At 46.3% G+C, this 27,470-nt stretch overlaps 2 protein-coding genes across 4 annotated transcripts in view; both read left to right on the forward strand.

Annotated features, from left to right (window-relative positions):
- Nucleotides 1-805, forward strand: part of RABL3 (RAB, member of RAS oncogene family like 3) — a 16,342-nt gene extending 15,537 nt beyond the window's left edge. The window contains exon 9 of the transcript XR_015285392.1: nt 629-805. The gene's annotated coding sequence lies outside the window, so the exon portion shown is untranslated. The remainder of the gene's footprint in view (nt 1-628) is intronic.
- Nucleotides 629-27,325, forward strand: HGD (homogentisate 1,2-dioxygenase). 3 transcript variants are annotated; one of them, XM_086884062.1, is made up of 16 exons: nt 629-661; nt 1,059-1,254; nt 1,463-1,585; nt 8,734-8,805; nt 11,679-11,767; nt 13,423-13,528; nt 15,749-15,808; nt 16,278-16,369; nt 16,960-16,994; nt 18,114-18,193; nt 18,323-18,422; nt 20,752-20,876; nt 21,457-21,561; nt 22,703-22,829; nt 26,153-26,334; nt 26,936-27,325. In XM_086884062.1, the coding sequence occupies exons 4-16, from the start codon at nt 8,737-8,739 to the stop codon at nt 27,065-27,067; spliced, it is 1,302 nt and encodes a 433-aa protein (XP_086740188.1). In that variant the 5' UTR covers nt 629-661; nt 1,059-1,254; nt 1,463-1,585; nt 8,734-8,736; the 3' UTR covers nt 27,068-27,325. The 3 variants fall into 3 exon arrangements, with proteins under 3 accessions (XP_086740188.1, XP_023796547.2, XP_086740189.1); XM_023940779.2 differs by lacking the exons at nt 629-661; nt 1,059-1,254; nt 1,463-1,585 and adding an exon at nt 3,093-3,234; XM_086884063.1 differs by lacking the exons at nt 629-661; nt 1,059-1,254; nt 1,463-1,585 and adding an exon at nt 4,452-4,577.
- The last annotated feature ends 145 nt before the right edge of the window (nt 27,326-27,470 follow it).

Genomic DNA, 27,470 nt, shown 5'->3' on the forward strand with positions numbered 1-27,470 from the left:
TAGCTGATGAAGATAGGAGGAGGAGCTGGTCCTTTTAGAAACAGGGTGCATCACTGTGAAACAGTGCAACCGGTTTTTGCAACAGGAGGGGCACAAATGCATCAGAAAGGATCTGCCTCTGTCACCTGTGATGTCTTCTGCAGAGGATAGAAGAGCATGACTTTTGGGACCGGACAATGCCTTGCCGCAGGAAGCAGTGGCGAGCTGTGATCCAACAATAGCTCACACCATGGCCCCACTACCTGAATCAGTGGGAAACAAAATGCCTTTTAATGCATATGCTGTGAATTCAAATTTTTTTAGTCTCCTTTTTCTATTGGATCAAATACAAGCTGCTTCAACTTCTCATTGAAAGGAAATCTTTTCCATTCTCCTCCTCATCCTTCATTCATCACCAGGATGTTGAACACTACCTGCTAAGCAATCCCCTTGGTATTTTCATGCTACCTCTCTGAAGTAGATAGGCTCTTTGAACACCTCTTCAGCTGCCTCTGAGAACAGTTCACAAGTAATAAGATGCTGGTTTGCAGGTACCATCCAGTTGTACATGCATCATGTAGCAAATACAGTGGTATTGATGTCTTCTGCTTTTTAACATATTTCTTTTGGGTCTTGTTATGTCTTTCAGCTGGAATCTCCATGGAGTAAAGGCAGGCACTGGGTAATGTCATGAATCCAGAAAGGTAGCTGAGAAAACACTGAATGCTTTTAATGCTCATTCTTCCAGACTTAATTCATTGTGTTTATGCCCTGTGTTTATGTAAAACAATTCATCGTGTTTCTGTGTTTCATATTTATATGATAATGAATACAGTTGCTAAAATATTAATGAAGTACATCTGTACTTCATGTTACATAAGATTTATAGTCAAGATTTATACTGCAACTAACTAAAGGGGTTGTTTAGGGTAAATCACAGAATCACTGAGCCTGGAAGTAGCCTTTGGAGATACCTCATCCAATCCCCTGCTCAAGCAGGGCCAGCTTGACCACATCCACATGGGTTTTTAATGTTTTCACTGGGGGAGAATGCACAACCTCTCTGCAATCTATTCCAGTGTTTGACCATCACTTAATATTCACATTTATGAGTAAGAATGGAAGTCCACAGAGCTACAGGCCAGTCAGCCTCATCTCCATCCTTGAAAAGAGATGCTTCAAGGCAATTAATCCTGGAAAACATTTTCACACACATGAAGAAAATGAAGATGATTTGGAGTGATCAGCATGGATTTATGATTTCCCTCTTGAATGGTATGGACTAGAGCAGAAACACAATGTGTGTTAAGATTTTTTTTCTATATTTCATATAATTTGGAGATTAATAAATTAAGTGGCATTTCAACAGAATCTTAATAATATATGGAATGGAATGGAATGGCAAGATTAGGCAGCCTAATCAGCTTTAAAACATTACATGGCCATCAAGTGAGTAAAGTGACAATACCTTGTCTGTTTTTAGGAAGCAAGAACAACCAGGAAATCAGCCTACAAATAATTAAAAAGCAACATCCTTATTTTTACCTGTCCCATGAGAAGAAAACAAGAGAGTGGAGCCTGCAAAGAGATGTGAGCAAGGTGAAATGTACGTTCTCAGAGGGAAATGTAAGCTTAAATGTGATGTTCTCTCTTCTGCTGTGTGTCTCAGGAAAAGGGGATCTTGGAAACCCCTGAAAATCTGCAACTTCAGTTTGCTAAACTGTAGTCAAATGAGCAATTCTTCACTGTCAAAAAATAAGTGAGGTGAACTTTTTACTCTTAAATCTTGTCTGGTAGGAAAGGAGTCTCAAGGGTAGGTGACAAGTGCCAGGTACTTCATTTCTTTGGCAATGATGAATTGCTGCTCAGGGTGAGCTAACATATTCACAATCTCTGCCTTGTCCTGGAGAATTCCTCTGTGCTGGAGCAATTTTTTATGGCAAAGCTGGAAGAGGCCAGGGTATGAAGAGAGCCTTCCTTGTGGGCAGAGACCTAAAGAAGACTTATAACTTGGAGATTACTCAGTCTATATTCTTCTAGAGCCAAGGAAAAGTCTCTCTCCCTCTTCCCCATCCAGAACCACTGTCTCTTCATACAGCCCATCTTCTCCCTCAGGGCAGCCAGCCTATTTTGCCAGCCCCTAGAAGTGGCAGCTCTCAGTGGCTCGAATGTATTACTCAGAATGGTGTGAAGAGGTACCAGTTTCCAGAGGAGCAAAGGTGATTTAAGACCTGTCCCTTTTTCAGCCCAAGTTCTCAGTGACTGCTATGGGGGTCGCAGGGGCTGGTAACTGCTTTGGGGAGGGAAGGCTTCCAGGATGCTCTAGGAGAGGAAGAGACATTAATTCAGGGTCACATTCAAATTTCAATGTGTGCATCCTAGAAATTTCCTCCTGACAGGGCATATAAGCAGAGCAGTTGATGGAAATGGGAAAAATTCTGCTTTCTTACAGGCAGGGTTCAGAATTCAAAGTAAAAAAAAAAAATCAAATAAAATCAATTGTGTTTTTTCCCCTGCAACTTCTGGAGTGCAGAGCTACTTTCATTAATATTCTCTAGCTAAATGCTTGCTGCCACTTCTTCCCCAGCAACAGCTTTCTTGAAGAATATTAATATTTCAGAATTTGTAAGTTCCCCTTACTAGCTCTAATCACAGGAATACAAAATCCTCCCCTGCTTTTGGCCCCAAAACGCTGTGTAATTTTGCCACGCAGTGTTTCACAAATATCACTGCCTTCATCACGATGAAGATGTAATCTCTCCCTAATGTAACACAGCTCAGAAGAATTAATGAACAAATATTTGTTACACATTTAGACGGTTGTGTATGAAAATTGCTGGAGGTACTATTTATGAAAGAAGCTTATAAAACAGTTGCAAAATAGCTTTTCTTGTTTCTAAACACTTTGTTCTTTCCCCCTAGCCATGAATGAGAGCTAGAACCCCTTTTTTTAACATCTAAGGGGGAACAGAGGTGATGAGGAAACCCAGTCCCTCTCACCCCCTGTTTATTCAGATCAGTCCTGGGGTTGGTTCTGCAGAAAAGGGCATTTGGTTAAACACACACCGGGCTGAGCAAACAGGTTGAAAATTCCCTTGGACTTTCTCACTCCCAGCACTGTCAGCCTGCCTCCAGCCCAGCTCAGTTGATCAGTGAGCAGGCTTTGCTTGGCAGGCTGCTTTGGCCAGATACCTTCTCAGGGTTTGTGTCTGCTCCAAGAGGAGGATAACCAGGAGAAGGATGACGGGCCTACAGGTAAGAGGTCGGGTGCCTGTGACCCACCAGTGCTGGCTGTAGACCCCCTTTCTCTGCTCACACTAATTTTTTGGGCTCTGTTTCCTTTCATTGTGCCCCTCTTTTGTGTCAAGGTGCGTTTTTAAAGCTTTCTTGGGATGAAGTATTTTGCTCTGTTTCATCTATAAATAAGCATTTCTCTCCCTCTTCACCTCCTTTGGAAATCATTCTTGGTCAGGACCTCTTCATGGTGGGAGTTGTTCTTTCCCCACCCTCAGCATGTACCTCTCCTCCCATCCTGGCTGCCAGGGGGTGTTTCTCCCTCAGCCTATGAAATCTGGCTGGAAGCATCTGCCCAGATGTTGCAACCCTGGCCACCATCTTCCCCAGCAGCCCTGGGGAGCATCTCCTTTTGGGGCTGTTTGTCAGTATCCCTTGCAGGGCACCCTGGAACAGCAAGGCTGTGGCCATGCCCTCCTCTCCAAGCCCCATCAGGGAAGCTAGCAGGAGCTTTCCCTGCACCATTTGCCAGAGCATGAGGGAGCTTTGGGAGAAAGCTGTGATAGGGTGGGTTTGTGGCTCAAGCACAGGAACATAAGGCTTGCAACCCTGAATCTCATCAGCACCTCACCACAGCTGTGGGGGGCCAGCTACCCCAGGGCCATTGGGGTGCGTGAGCTGCTGCAGCAGGCAGGAGTGGCAAGGCCTCACCCCAGGACACGGTGGGTCTCAAGAGATTGTGCAGGATCATCGTATTTCTCCCTGGACTTTGGGGATGTCATTGTTACTAAGCCTGTTCCTAGTCCTGGAGATACATGTGTGTGTTCCTCCCGTGCCTTCTGTAATGCTCATTATTTTACACAGTGCTCTTACAGGTCTCATTCACCTCTGAGGAGTCCTGTCTCCTCAAACAGTAAAATTTCACTGTGCTTCTGCCCTGCCTGTCCGTGACACTTCCCAGCTCTCATTGTCCTCTTTCAGCAGCAGGGGAGCCTTGCCCCTGTACCATTCCAGATGAGGGTCCAGCTGGTTCATGTCATGGCTGAGACTGCACCTTCCATGTCCATCTTTGACTCACTGCTAGCAGCCCCTAACGCCTCGTTGGCTGTTGTGGCTGTGGCTGCAGGCTGAGTGTGTCCAGAGCTGCTCATGGGAACAGGCTGCTGTGCCAGCAGCTCCTCTCTGTGACGTCACACGTGTCCCTACCCTGTCATCACCTCACCTGCTCCACCTTCTCTTGGCATCTGTTCTCCAAAACTGTTGGTTTACCCTTCATCTCTGCTCCCCTGGCATCCATCCCCCTCCTCGGTTGTCCACAGAGTGTCACGTCCCAGCCTAGAGCAGAGCAGGTCCTTTCAGGAAAGGTCTGGCCCTGGACCATCTCCAGCTCTTTTGAAGCAGAGAGATGTTGAAATGTCAGGGGAGGTGGCAGCTGCTTCTGGGGATATTGGACCTGCAGCACCAGGGCAGAGCTATGGTTTGTGTGCTTTGGATTCAGTCTGCAAGGAGGCTGTGGAGCCTCACACAGAGGGTGAAAGACCTGCTCTGCTCATTGCCCCAAATGCTCATGTCAATGTTTTTGCATTTGTGTTAAACACTCCAGTGCTGACTGGACTGAGCTGATAAGAAGTGCCATACTTCTTGTTGAGAGAGGAATGTTGTTTCCCTCTGTCCTGCAGCAGGAGCTGATAGAGAAATATATTATGCAGTGTTTGAAGAAGGGTCTTAATTATTTTGCAGGCTATGTGTTCAGACTTCAAATGCGTTTTTCCCATGCCTGCTGTCTAATCTGGAGAACAAAAGGTTATGGTTTATAGGTCAGAGCACGACACCCATTGCGAGCACTCTGCTTTACATCCCAGTTATTCCAATCAATGAGCTTTGCTGAATTTTTTATGCTGTGCTGGGCTTTTATCTCTCTCATTTTATTGAAAAACTACAAAACAAAAACCAAAGTGGAGTCAGATGAATTCCTAAGGTCCTGTTGGCATAAAAATCTACAGGATCTTGAACAAAATAACAACAGTAGTTAAAAGCAGGACTGAAAACAAAGAGCCACAGAGACTATTTTGTGTAACAGAGAAACCAGCTGCTCGATTACAATAGTGCCTATCAACCTACCCAACCTGGAGATATTTATAACTTATCTTGGAACTGTAGAGTCCAGGCAGAGACCTAGGGGAAGGTGCTCTTGGACTCAAATCATGGTGCCACTTCATGGAGAAGGGTTAGGTTGCATTTTCACAGATTTTTCAGCCCAGGAAGGATGCTCTGGTGCTGAGCAGGGAGAAAGAGGTCATTTCCCTTGGTTTGGGGGCACAATGCAGTGCATTTTGTGCAACACAAACTGCAAAGTGGGATGTGGGAGGTGGGCTCAGAGGGTTGGAAGGGAGAAAGACCATGATGTGCCTGGCCTTTCAGGGCTGCTCCCACCCACCTGCAGGGTCCCTGCATGCCCCAGAGCCCTGGAGCATGATGATTCCAAGGCATGCAGGGAGCACACGTGGCGCAGCTTTTTGAGAGCCCAAATAATGTTTGACACCAACCCTCTATGGAAGGTTAGAAGCCTCTCTGCGGTATGCCACAGGGAAAGAGAAAATGAAACAGGCAATAAGAAAAGCCACATCCAATCTCTAGGCAAAAGTCTTGGAGCCACACTCAGGGTGATAAATCACCAGCAAGGCCTCTCCCCTCCAGCAGTTGCAGTCCTGCCAATGTATTTTTTTTAGCCTTCAATGCAGTTACCTGAGAATTCTCTTTTTTTTTTTTTTTTTCTTGGCAAGAAAGAATTTATTTGACCAAACAATGATGCAGCAGCTTCTGCTGCCACTCTCAAGGCAGTGGGGCAGTGCCACGCTCTGCAGCTCCTGGTGCAGCTGGAAAAGGCAGCAGCTCTGCATCCAGCCCAGTGGGAAACCTGCCCGCCCTTCCTTCCTTCCTTCCTTCCTTCCTTCCTTCCTTCCTTCCTTCCTTCCTTCCTTCCTTCCTTCCTTCCTTCCTTCCTTCCTTCCTTCCTTCCTTCCTTCCTTCCTTCCTTCCTTCCTTCCTTCCTTCCTTCCTTCCTTCCTTCCTTCCTTCCTTCCTTCCTTCCTTCCTTCCTTCCTTCCTTCCTTCCTTCCTTCCTTCCTTCCTTCCTTCCTTCCTTCCTTCCTTCCTTCCTTCCTTCCTTCCTTCCTTCCTTCCTTCCTTCCTTCCTTCCTTCCTTCCTTCCTTCCTTCCTTCCTTCCTTCCTTCCTCCCTTCCTTCCTTCCTTCCTTCCTCCCTTCCTTCCTCCCTCCCTTCCTTCCTCCCTCCCTTCCTCCCTCCCTTCCTCCCTTCCTCCCTTCCTCCCTCCCTCCCTTCCTCCCTCCCTCCCTCCCTTCCTCCCTTCCTCCCTTCCTCCCTTCCTCCCTTCCTCCCTTCCTCCCTTCCTCCCTTCCTCCCTTCCTCCCTTCCTTCCTTCCTTCCTTCCTTCCTCTGCTTCCTTCCTTCCTTCCTTCCTCTGCTTCCTTCCTCCCCTCGCCCCAGCAGTGTGGCACGGGGCTGCCGGGGAGCACACGATGTTTGCCAGATACACAAACCCTCCAAAGAACCACGGACTGTCCCCTCCCAGCTCTCCATCAGCATTCAGCAGAACCTGTCGAATCTTGCTGGTTGTGCTTCCAAAAAATCAGCTTCTTCCCTCTCCCCCTTCCCTCCCCTTTTCACCAGGGCTGCCCCGAAGGCAAATGTTCGGACCACCTTTATGTTACCGGCAAAGGAGGATGCAGTGTGGAAGTCTCAGTTAATTCTGGAACTGCTGCAGTCCCATCAGATACTGCTGCATTTCCGTTTAAAGGAAGGGAGGGGGGAAAAAAGTGGGGGGGGGGAGAGGGGGAAAATGCTCCAATACAATACATTTGCCAAGGCTGCTTAGGTGACCTACTGCTTTGCATATCAATATGCTGCTTGCAGAACCCAGAGGAGAGCAGCTCCTAGTGATGTATATTCATTTGCAAGACAAGAAAAATATCCTCCCTGAACCGATGGAAACCAGGATGTTTTCAGGTTCAGACTGAGCCGGGCTTCCAGCGAGCCTGGGCCCCCTGGGGATGGTCTTCTCTTACAGGTCGCAGAAAGGAGCCTGAGGAAAACATCTGATTTCTCAGGAGATTTCAGGCTTGCTCTCTGAGCGTCTGCTACACTGGGAAAATTATAAGGTGGCTGCAAATTGCCCAAGGTTGAGCACCCCTTAGGGGGAATAATCCAGGTGCTGTAGTGGTATATATAAAATAAACCAGGCAAGGGACTTCATCAGTCCACTTTAATCACAGACCTGTGCCTCCTGGCGGGGTCACACCACACTGAGGATGGTTCCTGTTCTGCCAGGGCTGCTCAGTGCTGGTCACAGACAGGACGTGTGACAGCCAAGCCCTAGGGCTCCTGGGCTTTGCCATCCTGGCACCACTGTCTGAAGGCTGATGAGCAGCCCTACTCTTGCAGTTGTTAGAGGGCAACATTAATATTTAACTCCCTCCCCAGGCCACGGGGCTGAACCACTGGTCGCTGCCAAAAAACACCTCTGCGTTCACTCAGAGTTCAATAGAGCTGCTTTGTGGCTTCCTGTAGCATCTGAAGGGATTGTATTTACGTTTCTGACAGTGCAAAGCTAAGATCTCTGTTATTCCTGCTTCCCTTATGTGTCTCAGGCTTGTTGTGGGGCTTTTCCCAGTGCTGCAAAGCTGGGATCTGCATTCACTCTATTCTGTGGCTTTTAGCCATGCCCAGACCATGGCAGCTGTAGGCAGGTCAGGTATGGGAGGACATGTAGGTCTGTTCCACCCATGGGTCTCTTGGGAATTCACTGCTCTAGAGACCCAGACAAGCACTCAGAAATGGATTAATTCTTGCTTACTACCATGGTGGTGGGCAGTTCATGCCCAACAGGACAACGCTTATTTAGGGCAGATCAGTGACACAGTTTAACTTGGCTGTGTTTCCCTTCCTCCCTCATCCCATCTAAATCCTGACCCTTTCTTTGAGCATGGGAATTTATCACAAGGCATGTCAACCCGATGATTCCCAGTTTCATTCCCTAAGAATCTGAGGACCCAGTGAACAAATTTGAAAGGCAGTCTGCAGATTTTGGAACACCCATGATTGAGGCGAAATCAGACTGAACGTGAATGGTGTTAGCAGATATCCATAGCTGGTACACAGTTTTTCCTCTCCATCACCCTGTTGTCCTTGAGTCAGACAGTAGATGTGATATTTGGGTTAATTCTCAAGTGCTTTGATGGAGCAGAATGTAGTCAAAATAGACATGCAGACTTAGGAGAGCAATTCCTATCTGTACTTCCCAGCCCAGCACACGGTTAGCTAATGAAGCAAATCCAGGAGCTGTGAAAATGGTCTGTGGCAACATGCAAGCAGATCACTTGAGAAAGTCTTAATGCATACAAAGAGCCTGGAAAAATGCATGGGAAAGCAATGGGTGGGTTGTTTGGAGGGGTTTTGATTGTGTTTTCAAAACAGTGATGGGCTGTGTGGTTTATTTTACAGTACATGTCGGGATTTGGAAATGAACATGTTTCTGAGGATCCACGCTGTCCAGGAGCATTACCAGAGGGACAGGTACTGAGGTTTTTTTAAGTGCTTTATCAAAATACACTCTTGAGTGAATATCTAATCCCTTGACTGCTTTTCATCTTAATGTGTTTCCTTTCTCTCTGCCACCATGAAAATCTCCAGGAACCTTCTTTATACAAGACTGGAGTAATAAGATGCTGGCAAAAGTCAGAAGTAAAGATTTCTATTCATACTTTCTATTTTTAAGTTATTTGTGAGCTTCCAAGATTCACCTTGGGTGTTAAGACTTGCCTTAATTACCTCTGCTCAGCAACAGGGTTTTTTTTTTCCAAAAGGAGTCTGCAATACAAGTGGCTCAGCCACAGTGAGAAGGAAGCCACCAGCTCTGGATTGAACCAGAGCAGAAGCTTGAAAATTGTCAGAGAGATATGCTCCTGGAGGAGAGGCAGATTTCACAACTTCTGTAGGAATGGGGTTCAATGAAGCCGACATATGAGTCTTTGGCAGGGGAGAAGCTTGTTTGTAGGAAGGGGACATGAATGCCTGTAGTAATAAACTGAGATATTCATTTTTAAAAGTAACTTCTAAACATATTGGATGAAAATAAATTATGTGGGGTTGTTCTGTTTTAAGGAAAGGAATCACAACCCATGTAGTGCTACTGTCTTGGCGCCCAGAGGCAAGAATGAAACCCTGAAGAGTTAATCCTCTCTCACCTCCTTTTGTGCTGGCCTCCTTTACAACCAGCACACACCCTGAGGCTGCCTGTGGCTTCCCTTGGATCTCCTGTAACCCTTTGGACTTGGATGGCAGCACATCTCCTATGAACACAGGCTTAGAGGGTTGGGGTTTTTCAGTCTGGAGAAGAGGAGGCTCCAGGCAGACTTTATAGCACCTTCCAGTACATAAATGTGGCTACAAGGGATCTGCAGGGGGACTTTTCACAAGGGCGTGTAGCAGATAGTACAAGGGAGAATGGCTTTAAACCAAAAGAAGGCAGGTTTAGATTAGATATTAAGAATTTTTTTTTACTCTGAGAATGGTGCAACACTAGTACAGATTGCCCAGAGAAGCTGTGGATAGCCCATCTCTGGAAATATTCTAGATCAGGTTGGATGGGGCTTTAAACAACCTGGTCAAGTGGGAAGTGACCCTGTCCATGGCAGGGAGGTTGGAACTAGATGATCTTTAGGGTCCCTTCGAGTCTAAGACATTCTAGGATTCTATTACTTGGCTCTTAGTCAATTACATCCCTTGGTGCTCCTCTACCCCATCCATGCAAAGAGGCCAGTAGAATTAAGGTCAAATGGAGACTTTTTCAACTTTTGCTTTTCCTGATTTTTCTGGATTTCCCCAGTTCTGATATTTTCCATGTTGTGAGTGAGGACACTAATGCACAACACAGGGACACTTTAAATGCAAATGTCCCCTAGGTCTGCATGGCAGCCCACAGTGTGCTCACAAGGAAAACAAACTGCTGTGCTGATTCAGGCTGGTAGTTTGTCTGGTGCAGTGTCTTGTTACTGAGGCTGGCTAGAAAAAAAGTGAGATAGAGGCACCTTAAAACTGGAAGATCAATAGTGTTGGCTGCTGGTCTAAAAAGGCAGTGGGATGTGGTGGATGTGCTCTTTGAGGAATTCCACAGCAGCACCACTTTCCAGAGCAGACTCCTCAAGCTCCTGGCTGAGGTGCTCTCATCTGGAAAGAGTGTAGAGTCTGTATCAAAAGAGTTAATAGAAAAATCTGAAAACAAGTTACACAAAAAAGATCTTCAGTCCCGGGAGTGGGTCCTTTCTCCAATGCAGTATTCATAAGACTGGAATCTGCAGTAGTGCTGGCTAAGATAAAAATTCCAAGGGTTATTGATCCCCCTGCTTCACTGTATACCTATATTGACAAGATGGAGCTGGAGGACTACAGGCTACACGCACTCAGAGAGCTTTAGCTCTCCCCTCTGCCTACCTCTCAGGGCAGGGTTTGATACTGTATGGATGGCTGGTCTGCTAAGCAGCAGGATACAGGATGCTACAGTAGACCTTGCAGGAGAGAGAGGGGATAGCAAATGGTGTATGACTGTCCCACTGGGGTGTTTCCTGCAGTTCTTGGATGTCTTTGCTTCTTGCTCATCTCAAACAAATAGATGGTGGCCTACTTAGATCAAAATGCTCATTTTCTGTTCTCTGAAAAAGAGGAATCTGTCCTCCAGTTATGAACTCATAAGGGTTGCCAAAACCTGTGCTAGTTGTACCCACAGCTCTGCAAAGGGGGAAGTGCCCCCTTTGTACTCCAAAAGAGGACTCTCACTGTGCAGAAACCCTGCAGGAAAGCAAAGGCTCCTACACAGGTCACTGATGCTTTTGGGCAGCAAGCAGCACTGTCAGGAGGAAGCAGTATGACACTGAAACACCTGCTCTGGGCACCAGTTCCATAGGCAGAGGGCAGGAAGAAAAGGGAGAAATCAGTGCATTCAGCTTCTCTAAGTCCTTATTAGCCTTCTGGAAAGCCAGACAGACATGATGATCTGGGTAACCCCTCTGAACATTTGGTCTGAGAAAAGTTTGTGCTCAATACTGATCTGCTTTTCAGTCTGTATTCACTGGGAATTATTTCCTTTTCCCTGATACTCCTGTTTCTGACCCTGTGCAGCACTGCCCCTTGCAGCCTACTCCACTGCTGCCTCAGTGGCTGTGCTGACTCCTTAGGGCACTTCTGTGGCATGTGGAAATGGTGTTTGGGGTCTGGCTGGTGCCTCAGAGGAGCAAGAGCACACAAGTATTGGAGCAGAAGCACAGCCTCAGGAGAGCACAGCACCCTACAGCATGTGGGTGTTGTGTGCTGTGTCAGTGCTCTGCTGGAGGCTTCAGAGCCAAGTTCCATGCCACTGCCTCTCACTCCTTATTCTTCCTTCTCCTATCCAGAATAACCCTCAAGTCTGCCCGTACGGCCTGTACGCGGAGCAGCTCTCGGGCTCTGCCTTCACCTGTCCCCGGCCCACCAACAAGCGAAGGTACCGTGACCCCTGGCAGTGTGGGGGGGATGTGGCACTTGGGGTGAGCACTGGGGAGCGGTGGAGAGGCTACCTCAGTGCCACCAGTGCTTTCTGCAAAGCTAGAAGAGTAAAAAGCCTCTGCTGTGCACTGGGAGAGGGACAAGGACAGAAGACCAAGGGAGAGGAAGAGAAAAGGCTTTGGTGGGGCAAGCGGGTTAAGAAAATGCTGAGAAAGGAGTGATTAGGGTGGGAAAGAAAGTGGTTTTCTGAGCAAGATGAGGAAGGGGGGAGATGTTCTCACAGGGACCACATGGTCCTGAAAGGGTTATGTGTGCTGTGTGAAACAACCCTGGGGTTTCAGCCCTGATGCTTTTATGGAAAGATCACCCCTGCCACTAGCACTAGGAAACACTTGATGGTGGACAGTGTCAAAGCCAAGTCTCTGAGAAAGACTCTTTCCTCCTAAGGCATATTCCTGCACACTGGTTGGGGCCAGTGAGCTGCTAGCTCAGTCTGTTCCCATTTTGGGGCTGCCCAGGGCTTCAAAAAAGTGCCAGGCACCCAGCATGGTCTTTAACACCTCAGCAGTGCTGGGAACAGTTTGTTCCAGCCAGCAGCAAGCTTCCCAGAGCTCTGTCCCGGTTGTCATGCTCCAGCCATAACCAGATTGCAGAAGATGGGTTTCTCTTTTTGCTTCTCCCACTGTGGCTCCTCTGTCCCTTTTGCTGCTTGTTCAAATGAAAGGCAAATGCATCATCTGAGATGCCTCTGCTCTCCAGGCTGGTGCCAGCTCTCAGTGTGCGTGGGAAAGGGATGAATCATTGTTTGCTGCACGAAGTTGTCCTTGATGGAATTTTTCCAGCTCTCAAGGGAGAGCTCCCTCCTCCCCTCTCCCACTTTCCCAAACTGCAACCACCACTGTTAATACATCAAAAGTATTGGCTGCCCTGCCTCGCTCAGGCTTTTCTGATCACCTCTGCTCTCTCACCTGACTGAAAGCCCAGCTTCAGGCTTGGCTGCACCATGCAGGGTGTGTGGATGCCGGGGTGGCAGTGCTGGCAGGGCCCACAGCCACAGCAGGCAGCAAGGAAGGAAAGTGATGGTCCCAGGCAGTGACAGAGGCATGGGGGACCTCCTAAAACTCTGGGATTTGCTGAATGGGCATGGCCAACCAAGCATAGGATGCTACTTTTTGTAATCCATCCAAATTCAGACACAGGCTGTCTCCAGAGAGCTCCTCTGTTCTTTCCATTGGACACTGCTCATCCCTATCTTGTCTGAGCCGCTTTATAGCTGTGTTTAAACAAGCTTCTTTTTCCAACTGTGAGATTGCTGTACTTCAGCAACAGAAAAAAACTGTATCCTTATTTTTTATATGTGTATGTGTGAATGTAGACATAAGTAATTACACGTAAACACACATTTACCTATCTAAAACAGGACATGTTTGTATTTAGAGCCTGTAATAAAAGCCATCTCTCTGGAAACCTCTGGCTGTGAGCTGTTGCTTGCAATGTAATTTTAATATTAATATCATTAATATGATATTTAATAAACCTTTTGTTCCTGTTGACACCCATATAAATATTATTCTAGGAGCTCAATCAGCCAGCAGCTACCCAGAGGGTTTAACCTCTTCCCCAGGCTAATCCAGGTGTTTTCCTTCTTTTTAGCTGGCTGTATCGAATCCTACCTTCAGTCTGCCACAAACCCTTCAAACCTCTCGAGGAGGGCCACTTGACACATGACTGGGATGAAATTGAGCCTGACCCCAACCAGGTAACCATGCTGGAAGGAGCTCTGGTCCTGCCAGGAGGACAGTCAAATGTCAAACTTAGAAGTGCAAAGGCACTGAGTTGCAGGAAGTCTGAGCAGAGCCGTGGGTTCTTGGGGTTCTGATCAATTCAGAAGCAGGGTCTTGTCCACCACCTGTTACTGTTCTTCACCATGGTCATCCATGGAAGGACAGCCCTCAATGCTTGTTGCTTCCCATCTTGAAAGATCCTTGTGCTGCTTCCCAGCACGGCTACAGTGCCACAGGGTTAGATCTGTGCTACCTGGCATCTCCGGGGGGGGGCTCCTGTTGGCCACCTTTTAACCTGCTCTCTCTTCTCCTTCAGTGTTCCCCATCAAATTCCCATGCCCCAGCTCAGCTGGCAGAGCAGCTGCATGTCTCTGCCATCCATCCTCTCCTTCCCTGTATTTTTGGAGGGGCTACTGGCTGTCAGCCCATTTCTCTGCAGCCCTCATGGGAAATCTCACTTCCTTCTGGACAGTCACACAGAGAGATGGCATTTGTCTTCCTCTGTTATAGCCTTGCCATCGTCTTTAATCATGATTTCTTCCCTGCCAGCCTCAGAACATTTGGTTTTGTTGATCTGTTGCCATTCTCCTCTCAACATCATCTCATGGTCATTGGTTTTCACTTCTCTAAGGTTTTGCCCTTTGATGCATCATGATTAGTAAATTTCCAGCCTCCCAGCAGCCTCACCATTTGTCTAAATAATTTCCCAGATTGGCTGGAATATGTTTTCCAGCCATTGACCAAGGAGCAGTGACAGGCTCATATTTACATGCCTTTGGTGCTCCTTCCCAGATGAAGCTCCAATGACTTCTGTTATCACCTCATCCATCCTTGATGCCCTTTTACATCTACCTTTATGGTTATTTATGATTACAGTAATTCCAAGATGCCCAGCTCTTAAGCATTTGAAACCTTTTACTTGCAGTACAGCAGCAAAGCTCCTGCCCACTCCCTCTCTTGCCACTTTCAATGGCAACCACCAAACCCAGAAGATTATTTCCTGGCAGTAAGTGGGAGCCACTTTCCTGCTTTCCTTTTTATCCTCTCTGAAGCAGAGCCAGAGACAAGGTTCAGATTGTTGGACAGCACCTACTCTTCCCTGTGATGCTTTGTGTTTCACCCAGATACTTAACGAGCTTCAGTAATCTAAAAAGATGGCCATATGGAGGCACCTTATGCAAAGCCTATTGAAGTCAATGGGAAAAATGACACTTTAAAATTATCCAAGGACAATGGCAGAATTATTAAAGAGACAGATGATAAAACTGAAAAGGAGTCAAATGTGATGCAAAAATATGGAGTGGCATCTGAGGAAGAAATGCAGAAACAGAAGAAAGCTCTCCAGACTGGAACAGAGATGACAAAAGGAAGCTATGATTGAGAGGCAGGGAGAAAACAAATACCAATAACAAACATCACAGTTAAAAAAAAAAAAAAACAACAAATGCAAAAAAAAAAAAAATCCAAACAAACAAAAACCCTCAAAACACAACAAAACCCCCCAAAACCCAAAAATAACACAAAACAAACAAACAAAAAAATCCCCCAGACAAACATAAACTGTGGAACTTCTTGTGAGAGGATGCAGGTGGATTCAAATCCAACAAATATTTTGGGCTCCTCTGGCACCTTTTGCCTGAGGACCTCAATAGGCTTTGCAAGAAGTAATTAGTACTGGTCATGGCTCCTGCTCATGCAGGCAGAGCTATTTTTGCCTTGGATGTGGGGAAAATGAGGTGGAGCAAACAGGAATGTTATGTTTGGGTCACAGAAGGACTGAATCATTCAGCATGGAGCATGGGACCATAACAATTTGACTGTGGAAAGCTGGTTTATCTGAATTTCTTTGCTCTCAAAAGTTATTAACAGAGACAGATTTTAAATAGGGCTTTTTTAACCTTGGCCCTACACAGGCCTGCCAATTACTTTACAAAATTATGATTAAACATTTTAAAAGCCTCTGTAATAAAAACTTTTTAAAAAATTAAAAACAAACAAACAAACAAAACACAAAAAAAACCCCAAACAAAAAGAAACCCCACTTGTAAACCAGATGATCAAGGCAACAAGGAAAGAGAGGGAAGAGAGAGCTATCTCAGCAGAGGGAGGACAAGGGTCTACTTTCTTCTGAATTAGCACCATTTTTGTTCTGATCACTGGCACCTCTTTCTTGTTTTTTGTTTCCTGCAATCTAGCTGCGATGGAAACCTTTTGAGATTCCAAAAGCTGCTCAGAAGAAGATGGATTTTGTGAGCGTAAGTTGGGGAACCAAGGCATCCAGGCATCTTCCATCTCTGTTTCCCCTCAGGGGGTGGCAGGGCACACAAGATGCTCAGAACTGGGGTAATGACAGTTTTGAAACCACTGGGCTTGCACAGCATCTATGGGAAGGGAGAGGATTGCAGATTTCAAGCAACTGGCAGTGGGCTTGATTTTCTTCATTGACTTTCAAGGAACTCTTAAAGAAAAAAAAAAGCCCCAACCATCAGTTTTCCCCAAACCCTTGGCTGGAAAACACTAGCTTACATGGATTTTAAGAAACCTTATTGTATTAAAGAGAATCCAGCACATTTGACAAAGGCCACACAGAGAAAAGGCTGGTAGCAGTGTGGGAAATGAGAGAGGAGGTGAGACTCAGCAAGAGGGTGGGATGAGGGGAGGAAAGAGGGCTGCCCCTGCTCCCCTGCCTTCTGCTCACCCCTGGTGCTTTGGGTTTACCTGTAGGGACTGCACACCTTGTGTGGCGCCGGTGAGCCCAGAGGACGCAATGGCATCGCAGTCCATATTTTTGTCTGCAACACCTCTATGATCGACAGGTCAGTGCCACTGTGCTGCTGGCTCAGGCTGCTCCAGGCTGTCAGTCTGCCACCAGCTTGAGTCCAGCTCCCAGCATGCCTGCATGTCCTGTGTTTGGGTGTGCACAAGCAAGCATGCTCTCCATGTCCACAGCAGGTTGTGCTCTGTGGTCAAACACTGGAGGAGTGGGTGAGGAACCACCAAGAGAAGTAGGGAGCTGGACATGGGGGTGCAGCAAGAGGAGATGTGTTGGATTTGGGTCCTCTAGCTGCTCCTCAGAATTCAACACACATGCAGCCATCATTGTTGCTCCCTGCAGTGGCTCAGGGGGGAAATCAGCCCCACTCCCCACCTTACAATAGCTGATGTGCCCATGAGTAGAAAGGCAGGGACCAGAGGTCAGAGGACATCCTATTTCCAGGCTGGGCCATTTACTTAAGAGCTGAACTTGATGATCCTTGTGGGTCCCTTCCAGCTCAGAATATTCTGTGAATTTGTGAAACTCTGCCATGTCAGTCTCCCAGCTCAAAACTCCCAAGCTGTGGCTGTGATGTGCACAAATGCATGGGGCTTATAGAACCTTAACCTTTGTGTTTCCCTTTTTCTTTAGATGCCTTTATAATTCAGATGGAGACTTCCTGATTGGTGAGTTGATGCTTTGGCTTCTCTTTTCCTCCAAGTTGTTCTACCTGCCTCTTTTTTCTTCCAGAGCCTGGGGCTCTACAGCCAAGATTTTGAGGAGAAGGTTGGCTTCACCCCCATGCCATGCAGATTTGGTGATCTGGCACCAGCTCGGCTGCTGGGCGAGTTGCACTGCTCCTGTGCCAGACCTCAACAATTTGAGCAGTGACCCAGCTTCTTTGTCATGGTGTTCAAGGATCATTTCCCAGTGCTCCCCAGACTGGCATTAGACACGCCACAGGCATGAAAATCATAAACCTCAGGATTTCTGAACAGTTTACAGTTAGATGCCTTTGTTGTTTTAGCCCAAGATTATTTGGCACGGCAGCTTAGCTCCCGTGCTGTGCCAGCCTCAGGCAACCAGACTGCCACAGTGAGTGTGGAGGTTGACACATACAGTCCACACATGCTGAAAAATATTCTGAGTGGTATCAGAAGTCAGATATTTGCTTGTATCTTTCTTGAGTAGGGAACAGGAATGCCCTCGGGACACCAACAGGAACATTTGTCCCATCAAATAGCTATTAAATTGTTCTCACTCACCTCCCTCACTACTGTGAAGTAAAAATGCCAGGGCAGGTTTTGTAAACCTGCTAGTTTTTCAAGTCAAAATGTGAGCTCTCCTGTGCCAGGACAGTCATGGAAAATAATGCAGATGTTAGCAGAGTATTGCTTCTACCCTCAGGAAGCAGTTATTCCCAGACATCTCACACTGCCACAGTCGTGACAAAGATGGGTAGATGCACTGTTTCATATGAAGATTGTGAGACAGAGAGGTATGGACCCAAAAGTATCAAATCCCATTTATTTGGACTTTGGTGCAAACCTTACACCAAGGGGCCAGGAAGCTTTGGCTCATACAAGTATGTTTTGTGATGTGGGGATGATGGGGCTGGCCAGGAAGCTTCACTCCAGAGCGGGTGTCTCTGCTGCAAGAGTTTGCATGGGAGCCTAGACTCCCTTTGTAGGTGTGTCAGAAAGGGCCCCATGCTCTTCCTTGAAGCTTAGGTGCTCTGACAGGGACAGAGAAGGTGGCCATCATCACACTACTTCAGCTCCTCTGCCTGCATTTTATTTCCACAGTGCCCCAGCAAGGAAAACTGCTCATCACGACTGAGTTTGGGAAGATGCTAGTGGAGCCAAATGAAATTTGTGTCATCCAGGTAAGGGCTGAATGCACCTTGCCTCTGGCTCAGAGCCAGATGTTGGAACAAGCCAACTCCTACACTTGGCTGCTCATACTTTGTCTGCAGAGTCCTGGGAGGATCCTAGTGTCTTTCTTTATTTTCCAGCAAGGAATGCGTTTCAGTGTGGAGGTGTTTGGGGAGACCAGAGGCTACATCCTGGAGGTGTATGGGGCACACTTCGAGCTGCCTGACCTGGGACCCATTGGTAATGATCTCCTGTTAGACCTACAGTGAATTTCATAGGGACAGACATGAATTGTGAGCCCAAATCCATCACATCCTCACATGCACACACTCTTTCACAAAGATGCTTTCCATTCCAGCACTGTTATTCCCCAGAAGAGCAAGCATCTGCCCAAAAATGTGACAGACCAATTGTCCAGAGATTCCCCTGGTTCTGAAGGGACCATTTATCTCCCACCTTCTTTTCTACTATTTTCTTTTCAGTTCTGGTTGGCGTGTCCCCATCTGCTGGCTCTGAACCTGTTCCTACCAAAAGAAACCCAAAAGGCCATTACCACTGATGCCTCATTCTGACAGATACGGCATAAACTGGAGTGATAGGAGAGAATTTTCCTGGTAAAAGGAAGGACAGATCGCAGAGGCAACTGAAAATTAGATATTCCTGAAGGCCCACCATTTTAGATTTAATCAAGTGGTTTTTTTCACCCCTACTTCTGTTAAGCGGGGAACCTTGGAGCTCTAGATTGCTTTAGAGTCAGAAACTGCTTCCTCTAGAGAATTAGAAACCATTAAAATGAGCAGCACAGGACTTGGATCAGCAACACATTGACATCTCCGTGTGGTGCTGCTGGGGAGGATCTGCTTTCAGTGAGTGCAGATCTAGCTCTCATAAATCACAGATCCTCTGTGCCAGATGCCTCCTCATCTGTGCAGACTCACAGATCATGAAGGCACAGCCTCTTGATGCCATGACAAAGATATTGTGAGGGGACTCAGCATCTGAAGGCCTGCTGCCCACACTGTGATTTCCCAGTCAGCTTTCTGGCAGTGCTCAACTCAGGTTATATCACCTTCCTTATCCTTTGGGTACTTGCCTCCAAATTTATCTTGCTGAGAAAAACACCTCCTGGTTACTTCTACTAAGATTGTTTCAGGGAAGGGAAGTGAAACTCCTCTTGTAACAGCTAAAATAGTCACAAAACCAGTGCCAACAGTTCTCTACTTTCAGTGTCAGGTATTTTGGGGTTGGTTCTTTTGTTTTAGGCTGGATTGGGGTTTTTTCCCCCACTAGGTATTTTTAGCTCTCAGCATGATCTAAAGGACTGGCCATGCTTCAAGCAAATTAATTGGTATTATCAATCAGTAACAAACTTGGTGTGGCACATCTGCATTCAGGGGCTTTTGTATCTCATGGCCATGGTGAAAGTGGAGCTGGTCCTTCTTTCAGTGGAGAACCAACCCAGCCTGCAGCTGTTCAATGGAACCCCACATGAGCATGTCTTCTGTATGACATGCTGGGCACATCATTTTCTACATGGAGCCTACAGTGATTTTTCAACAGCTTGCCTTCTAGCCAGCTTTCTGCCATCCCTCACTTACCATACCCTGGGGCTGCTCCATTTGATTATTGATACGGTTGCCCAACCTGTTTGTTATAAGTTTTCCCATAGCTAGTTTTTCAGACACAGTTAGACTTTCTTTGGGATTTTGGTTTGGGGTTTTTTTTTGTCTCCAGAAGGCAGGAATCTATTATAAGGCTTACTTTCTGGAGAAAAGAAAAAAAGTGCACTTGCCTGTAAACCTTTTCAGAAGGTGGTAATTATAAGAGCTCCTCTTCTCACCACCTACCCACCTTCCCCTCAGAGACCAAGATCCTTTGTATTTCAGTCTTACTTTATTTTAACTTCACTTTTCACTTGAAAAAAAGTGACAGCTGGAGAAAAGCGGTGACTGTTAAACCTTAGCAGCGGGTAGTAATGTCTGCATTTTTATCCAAGAAATTCAAAACCACTTTGTAACAATAATACTAATGAGGAGAAGAATGCTCCAGCACCCATATGGTGCTTTGCACTTTGAAAATGCACTCTTCACATTGAGCAACCCCTCACTATGCCCGAGTCTGTAGGTATCACTATTTTATTGCTCTCTTTGCTAGCACTCAGAAATGTATTTGGCCCCCTCGTGACATGCCTTGTAACTTCTGCATGGCTAAGCATCCTGTCAGCAGGACATCCAGGAACAGAGCACAATTCATCCTCCATTTTTCACTTAATTCCTGGTTGTTGCATGCCTTTGATTGAGGATGACGTACTAATCTCATTCAAAAGTCAACTAGTGGAAACCTGTCTTAGTCACAAAGGGAGCATGGACTTGAACACTAGGATGAATTACAATTACCTACTCATAGCAGCATGAGAAGTACATGACTATTTCAGGTTTCATGGTGGGCCAAGAAGCAGTTGGGTCATTTGTAACACAGAAGGCCATCCACAAAGCCAGGAAATTGCACCAACCTCTCACTTCACTAGCAGATTGCCCAAAGAGCTTTGTCACCTCTCCTTCTTTCCCAGGAGCCAATGGCCTGGCCAACCCACGTGACTTCTTGGTGCCCGTGGCATGGTATGAGGACCGCCAGGTGCCAGGGGGCTACACAGTGATCAGCAAGTACCAGGGCAAGCTGTTTGCAGCCCAGCAGGTGAGGATGCCCTGGTAGAACAGGTAACACTGAAGAGCACTGACGGCCAGTGCATGGCTTGGGATATGCAGCTCCGTAGCATGGATGTCATCTCATGAAGTCCTGCTCAGTTATGTGGAGCAGAACTGAGCCCTTGTCTTCTTGGGTCATTCATTTTCCCAGCTGGGGATCCTCAGTCTGGGCAAAGAGCATTTGTGAAGACTTAGTTGTCCAAAAACTCAGCAATGGTCTTCGCCTCTGTGTGTTTATAGTGACAACATAGAAATGAGGAGCTGGTGCTACCGTGAAAATCCAGAGTTTCCTTACCAGAGAGCTGGTGTTTCAGCTGGCCTTGTCCAAACACTGCCTGAGCACTCAAAAGATCTTAGAGACCAAACCCCAGAGGGAAGGCTGAGGCTCACCAAGCAGAAATGCTGAGGAAAACCTCATCCTCATAACACTGGGCTGTGTTCAAAGAGCTGTCAGTGTACCTCTAACCAGTACTAAACCCACTTTTCACTTGGGAAAGAGCAGCATCCTGCACATGTGCAGCATGTTGGAAGGGTGTATGTGGTAATCCTCTGCCTCTTTGTTTTGCTAGGATTACTCACCCTACAATGTTGTAGCTTGGCATGGGAACTACACACCGTACAAATACCACCTGGAAAAATTCATGGTCATAAATGCTGTTGCTTTTGACCACGCGGTAAGTTCTGGAACTGGGCAAGGCAAAGCAAAATTTTGTGGCTCCCATAGCATCCAAACCCACCCTGAGCTCCAGGGGCTCTATGCCTTTTAAATATCTTGTGCTCTAAGAAACAGTGTGAAATCTTTTGTTCTGCTTTCCCTGAGTCCAAACCAAGACTTCATAGGAGAATACATTCTCCTTTGTGGTACAGAGGCATAACTGGAGGTTGATCAGCTTCTTAAACAGCTCTGTGCAGCTTAGCATAGAATTTCTGTGCCCTGGAGGAGGAATGAATACTGATGCCAACATATACCGTGCAACTCAGCAAAAACACTGTTGCTTCAAATTCTTGCCTTAATTTATTTCTTGCTATTGGACAGACTCCTTCCTCTGGTTCCTCTGAGTCCAGGACTGAATTTCATTTTGAAGTGCTGGCAGCTTTCAATGTAATAATTTCTAGATTTTATGGAAAATAACTAAAGCCAAAACTAATGTGAACAACTCATCTAAAAAGGAAACCAGTCCAGTGGGAGAGGTGCCCACAGCAATGCAAGTGGGTTTGCAAGGGAGACTGGAGCATTTCTAGTGAGAAAACCAACAGAGAGTATAGTTTAAAACTCCATAAATATCTGCCAGAAGAAGGACAGGTTTGGGATCAAAGCCCAGAAAATAATTTTACTGGACTAGAGATTTCAACAAGCCACAATTTCTCTTCAATTTCTTCTCCATTTGTAAACTAACAGGGCCATGAGACTAAATGCCTCTAGCAAGATGTTCCTGTCCTCTGTAATTGGCTGAGGAAAAGGTGTGGTTTGGTGGTAGGAGACTGCTCCTGGAATTGCAGTACCTCCTCTTGCAGAGTTGTCCACCCTCCTCATCTATGCTGCCAGCTACAAGGGCCAGGGTGGGGAAGGATCATCAAAGCTGTTGAAGGAAAGGACAAACCATCCAGACCCATTTCTTGTCCCCCCTGTACAGCATGGAATTGTGATACTGAGTGCTGTTCCCCAGGGTCCCAAATCTCATCTACGCTATCAGATGCAGGTGACAAAAGTGCTTAAGCAAAGGAGAGGCTGAATCAGTCAGGCTTATTACCACCTGAGTGATGTGAGCACAGCTCTGAGCATGTTTCATGCTTTTTTGCCTTGCTTTTTTCCAGGATCCTTCCATCTTCACTGTCCTGACAGCCAAGACAACCCGTGCTGGAGTGGCTCTCGCTGACTTTGTCATATTCCCCCCGCGATGGGGGGTAGCTAACAACACCTTCCGTCCACCTTACTACCACCGTACGTCTGTGCTTTCTTGGCTGTTCTTGAGCCCAGGACTGCAGAAAAGAAACAAATCTCCATTTATTTGAGTGCATGCACAGGGAAGCAGCAGTCTGGTTTGCTCTCCTTGGCTCAGTTAGTCAGCTTCTTGGAGTCAGTCAGTCCTCCCTGGAAAATGGACAAATCCAAAGATGTTCCTATTTAAAGCATCTCATGAAAACTCAGAGGTGATGGGCTCATTGCTTCTGCATAGATGGATGTACTCGAGGGGCTCCCACAGAGCCTGGGTGCATATTGAACTTGGCATTGTACAAATGAGTCAGATATTGTCCTGTCATCCAGCCAAGAATCACTTAATATCTCATTAGAGTACATAGATAAAGAACAGGAGAAAGGGAAATACCATCTTACAAGCAGTGAGAAGCACAGAGGGGTATAGAGCTTGCACTTGTATAGTGAGATCAGAGTTACAGCAAAGGAGGGAATTGGCTCTCTTCAGCCCTTCTTCACCACCTGCATTGTGATGGAGGTACTGCTCACATTTAAGAAGCCAGTGATAAGGAATTGGCTTCTCAGGCAGGGAGTTGGTTGATATCTTTTGGATTTGATTGCCATCTGCAGAGCTGATTTCTTTTTGGCAGTCTTTTGGCTTTGTCTTGGCAGAGCATGGCAATATGTTGCACTGAATGGACGCTAGAAATCACTGGATTCCAGACATGGGACTGCCCTTCCAGGGAGAGGACGAGATACCCTGCTCTGTGAGACTGAGAGGGAAATCTTGGCCATCCTGTACCCCTTGCATCAACAGATAACAGGCTCCATCTCAGAAGCTATCGAGTGACCATGCTGTGGTCACTTTGAAGTGCTGAGAGGCTCTCTGCACACTTACTAACTACAGTTTAACAGCCAGTTCCTTCTGCTACTTAGATTATTTCCAAGCACCTTGGAGGCCAGCAGAATTAGTGGCACTTGCAAGCATAGCAGGCAGCTCTGCAGTCATTTGAGTAAATCCCACAGGCAAAGTCCTACCCTGTCATTCTGCTTTCATTTGCAATAATGAGGGTGACATGAAAACACATCTCCTGACTGGCTGGGATAGTGCCAAGGCACTTTTTCTAGCCCCTAAGAGATGAGACACACTGCTGGTTAACTATAGTGGAGTGGCTGCTCATCAGCAGAGCTGTGCTAATTTTACACAGATGCATTGTGAGCCATAACAAATATGAAGGTGTTCAACCTTGCTTCGTCTGTGCTAAAAGACAGAAAGAACTCTCCTCCTCTTGTCCATGTTGTGATGATCTAAGAGTACCCATGGGGACAGCTGTGGCTGCCATAGCTACTCACCTGACCACAGCACCTCAGCCATAAGCTTAAGCACTAAATTCATGATGAGCAGGTTGCTTGTCTGCCCTACCCCAGCCATGGAGGGGAAGAGCTTGCGTGAGCAAGGCAGACATTGTGATAGTCAACTATCAAGACTCTGCACATGTTAATTCCTTCTGTAATTAGTGCTGTGATGAGAATCTTGTTGTGTTAAGAGAGGCATCACAGGACTGAACAGCTCTGGAGTAGACACACCATATTGATTTCAACAAGTTCAGTTCTGCTGAACTCCCTTCCCTCCAAGTATTTCACAAGAGGCTTATTTTGCTTGCCAGAAATCCTTTGTTGCTTCCTCTCCTCAGGCGCAGTGGAAAGCCTGTGTTCAGAGAATTTTGATGCACTCAAGAGTTATGGTTTTCATATTTCATTAACTTTGCCCCGAGTATAGCAATGGTGTTTCAAAAATATTGCTCTTAGACAACATAACAATTTCACATACAAAGGGGGCTGTGCAGCTTGTAAATACTGACTTCTCCTGGCTACATTTACATCCTTAGAGGCTGTGAATTACTTCTAAGTATTTTTGAACTTAGACTGAAAATCCCTGATAGTTTTAATACCATGGGCATATATTAATTCTGTCTGACACAGTGCTTATGTGATTCTCATGATGGTGGGTCCTTAATACCTACTGGCCACTAAGAGATTTTAACTGCACAACGTCCTGCTTGTAGACAACACTATTTAACTAACAGGAAAGGGAGGCACACCTAAGTTGCTTGGGATCACATATGAAATTTGCAAGCAAAGAAGAGACTGGACTCTGCTTATCTCGTAAGTTCCAGGCTGGTTTCCTACTTACCTGCCCAGTCTTCCTAAGAGATATTAAAATTCCTGTTGCAGACAAATTGGCTATCCAGCTCTCAGGGTCTGTACAGCAGTTTAAATGTGCCGAGTGCAGTACATGACCAGGTTCAATGAAAAGCTTGTAGCTATCCAGTCTTATGTGAGACACTGACAACTCAGAATGAAAATTAATGATTGTTTGCATACATATATAGGCCAGCCCTGCTTTGAGCTAAATTAGTTTTGCTGTTAAACATTTCAGACCCTGGGTTGTACTTAACAAAGACTGAACTAGTGGTTAAAAAGGGCTATATATAAAATAGCTATGGAAGCCTGTCCTGGTTTTGCAAAAACTAACTGCTGAGCAGAAAGTTGCCATATTGTTTAGTCACATCAGGTGTAGGAAAGCTGAAAGCTTGGATGACAGCTGTTAAAGTACTTTGCTTACAGGGAGCAGAACTCAGTAAGTACTGAATGATTAGATATAACCATCCTTACCTAAGCTAGTGGTATATTACTCTAGTGGTTTCAGAGGGTCTACTGAAAGTATTCTCCCTCAGGGAAGGACAGAATTTGGCTCCCCATCCTTGGGCACACGATGGCTGTAGAGAAATAGGCAGATAATGCATGAATTAAAAGCATAAGTGCCTGACTGCACTAGAGATGGTGGAAGAGTATCAAAATAATTTCCTGCTTATAACCTGGGACAGCAGAGCAAGCTCAACATAAGGCTGTTGATCAGGTATATTGAGCCTGTAACACAGGGATGATTTCTAAAGCTTCACAATCCCTTATCCAAGCCTGTAAAATCTGGTTACACCATGCAGTCCATACACAGGTGTATTACTTACACAGCTCAAGATGGCAGGAAAAGCACAGGTCTAACAACATCATTTAGGGATTGATAGAACCACCTTCATTAAGGTGATTTCTAATGAACATCCTTTATCAGGGAGCTCTTTTTCTGGATCCAGGTAATAAAATCCTGTACAACTTTACAAGCATTGCCTGTAGGATCCTTGTTGTCCCCTAGCATGATACCCTGTCTAGAAACTTCCACTCTGCCCTCTGCTTGGACCGGTTTAGCTCATGGGTTTCAAAGAGCTGACAGGCTGTCTGTGATTCCCTCCCAACCACCCTTCTTTGCAACCTCTTCTCTTTGCCTCCTGCAGGGAACTGTATGAGCGAGTTCATGGGGCTCATCAAAGGCCACTATGAAGCAAAGGAGGAAGGTTTTCAGCCGGGAGGGGGCAGCTTGCACAGCATGATGACCCCTCACGGGCCAGATGCTGACTGCTTTGAGAAGGCGAGCAAAGCCAAGCTGGAGCCGGAGCGTGTTGCAGATGGGACCATGGTAAGGAGCCAAGGGAGCTTGTAAGAGTTGGAGTACACTATGGCATAGTGCCCACTTTTAAACCAAAGCCTAGTACTGTCACTTCTTGCTGGCAAGTTGAACAAGTACTTGGACCCAATTGCTGCAGCATTTAGTTCCCTCACCAATGAGCACAGCTCAGCTCCCAGGAGCTCCCCTTGAGACATCCGATGCCAGGCAGCTTTGATCATCTGCCCACGTAAACTGCTGCCTGAACAGGAAGCTGGGAATTTTGGTTTTGTCCTAGCCTATGGGCAAAGAAACAAATGCCCTGAATGTCCTCCTGTCTCTACCTCCTAAAATCTAATGATGATCATCAACAGACCTTGAACTAGAGCTTTTGGAACAACCTGGCTTTCCTGGGCAGGCAGGGAGTCGAAAGTCACTCCTGAGATCTGACTAATTCCACCATTGACTCATTCCGCCAGGTCTGAAGAGCATTCTCCCCGAGTTGTTCAGGCTGAAGACAGAACCTGGAAATACTGGACCATGTATACAAATCCTGTTTGTGGTAGAGCAGACAACTGGCCTAGATTTAATTTTTTCCTCTTATACCCTAACCTACCTTTCCTCTTCCCAACAGGCCTTCATGTTTGAATCATCCCTCAGCCTTGCCATCACCAAATGGGGCCTCCAGACCTCAAATCGCCTAGATAAAAACTACTACAAGTGCTGGGAACCTCTGAAAAGCCATTTCAACCCTAAATGCAAATAAAGGGAAGTGCTTGCTACATGCAACATGAGTGAAGGCGGGGGAATCCAGCATTCCCATGTGTGATGGCACAGTCAACATGGGCAGTGCAGAATGCTCCAGCACAGAACAGCACTTCCACCAGCCACTGAGCCATGAAAACGATCATCCCTAAATAATGTGGGAAATCCATTAAAACCCATCAAAAATGGGTGATGCATAAAAACCACTATTCTTAACTTTCAAGTATCCAATTAAAGCATTTCTGGTGACATGTTGAAACTGAAGTACTTGCTTGGCTCTCACTACATGTAGCTGGTGTGAAAGCTGCACCTTTTGTGGACACGAGGTGACAACTGGCTTCTGTTCACAGGGCCTCCTGAAAATAGAACCCAGTGTGTCTTTCCCAGGGAGAAGCCAGGGATTG

Source organism: Cyanistes caeruleus, chromosome 3 (genome assembly GCF_971803275.1).
Source record: "Cyanistes caeruleus chromosome 3, bCyaCae1.hap1.1, whole genome shotgun sequence".
Lineage (NCBI taxonomy): Eukaryota > Metazoa > Chordata > Aves > Passeriformes > Paridae > Cyanistes > Cyanistes caeruleus.

Bases quoted from the DNA above. Each gene is read 5' to 3' on its own strand.
- HGD (XM_023940779.2), top strand. The intron at 18,194-18,322 runs GTAAGGGCTGAA...TTTATTTTCCAG, and splicing joins ATGAAATTTGTGTCATCCAG to CAAGGAATGCGTTTCAGTGT. The intron at 20,877-21,456 runs GTGAGGATGCCC...TTGTTTTGCTAG, and splicing joins AGCTGTTTGCAGCCCAGCAG to GATTACTCACCCTACAATGT.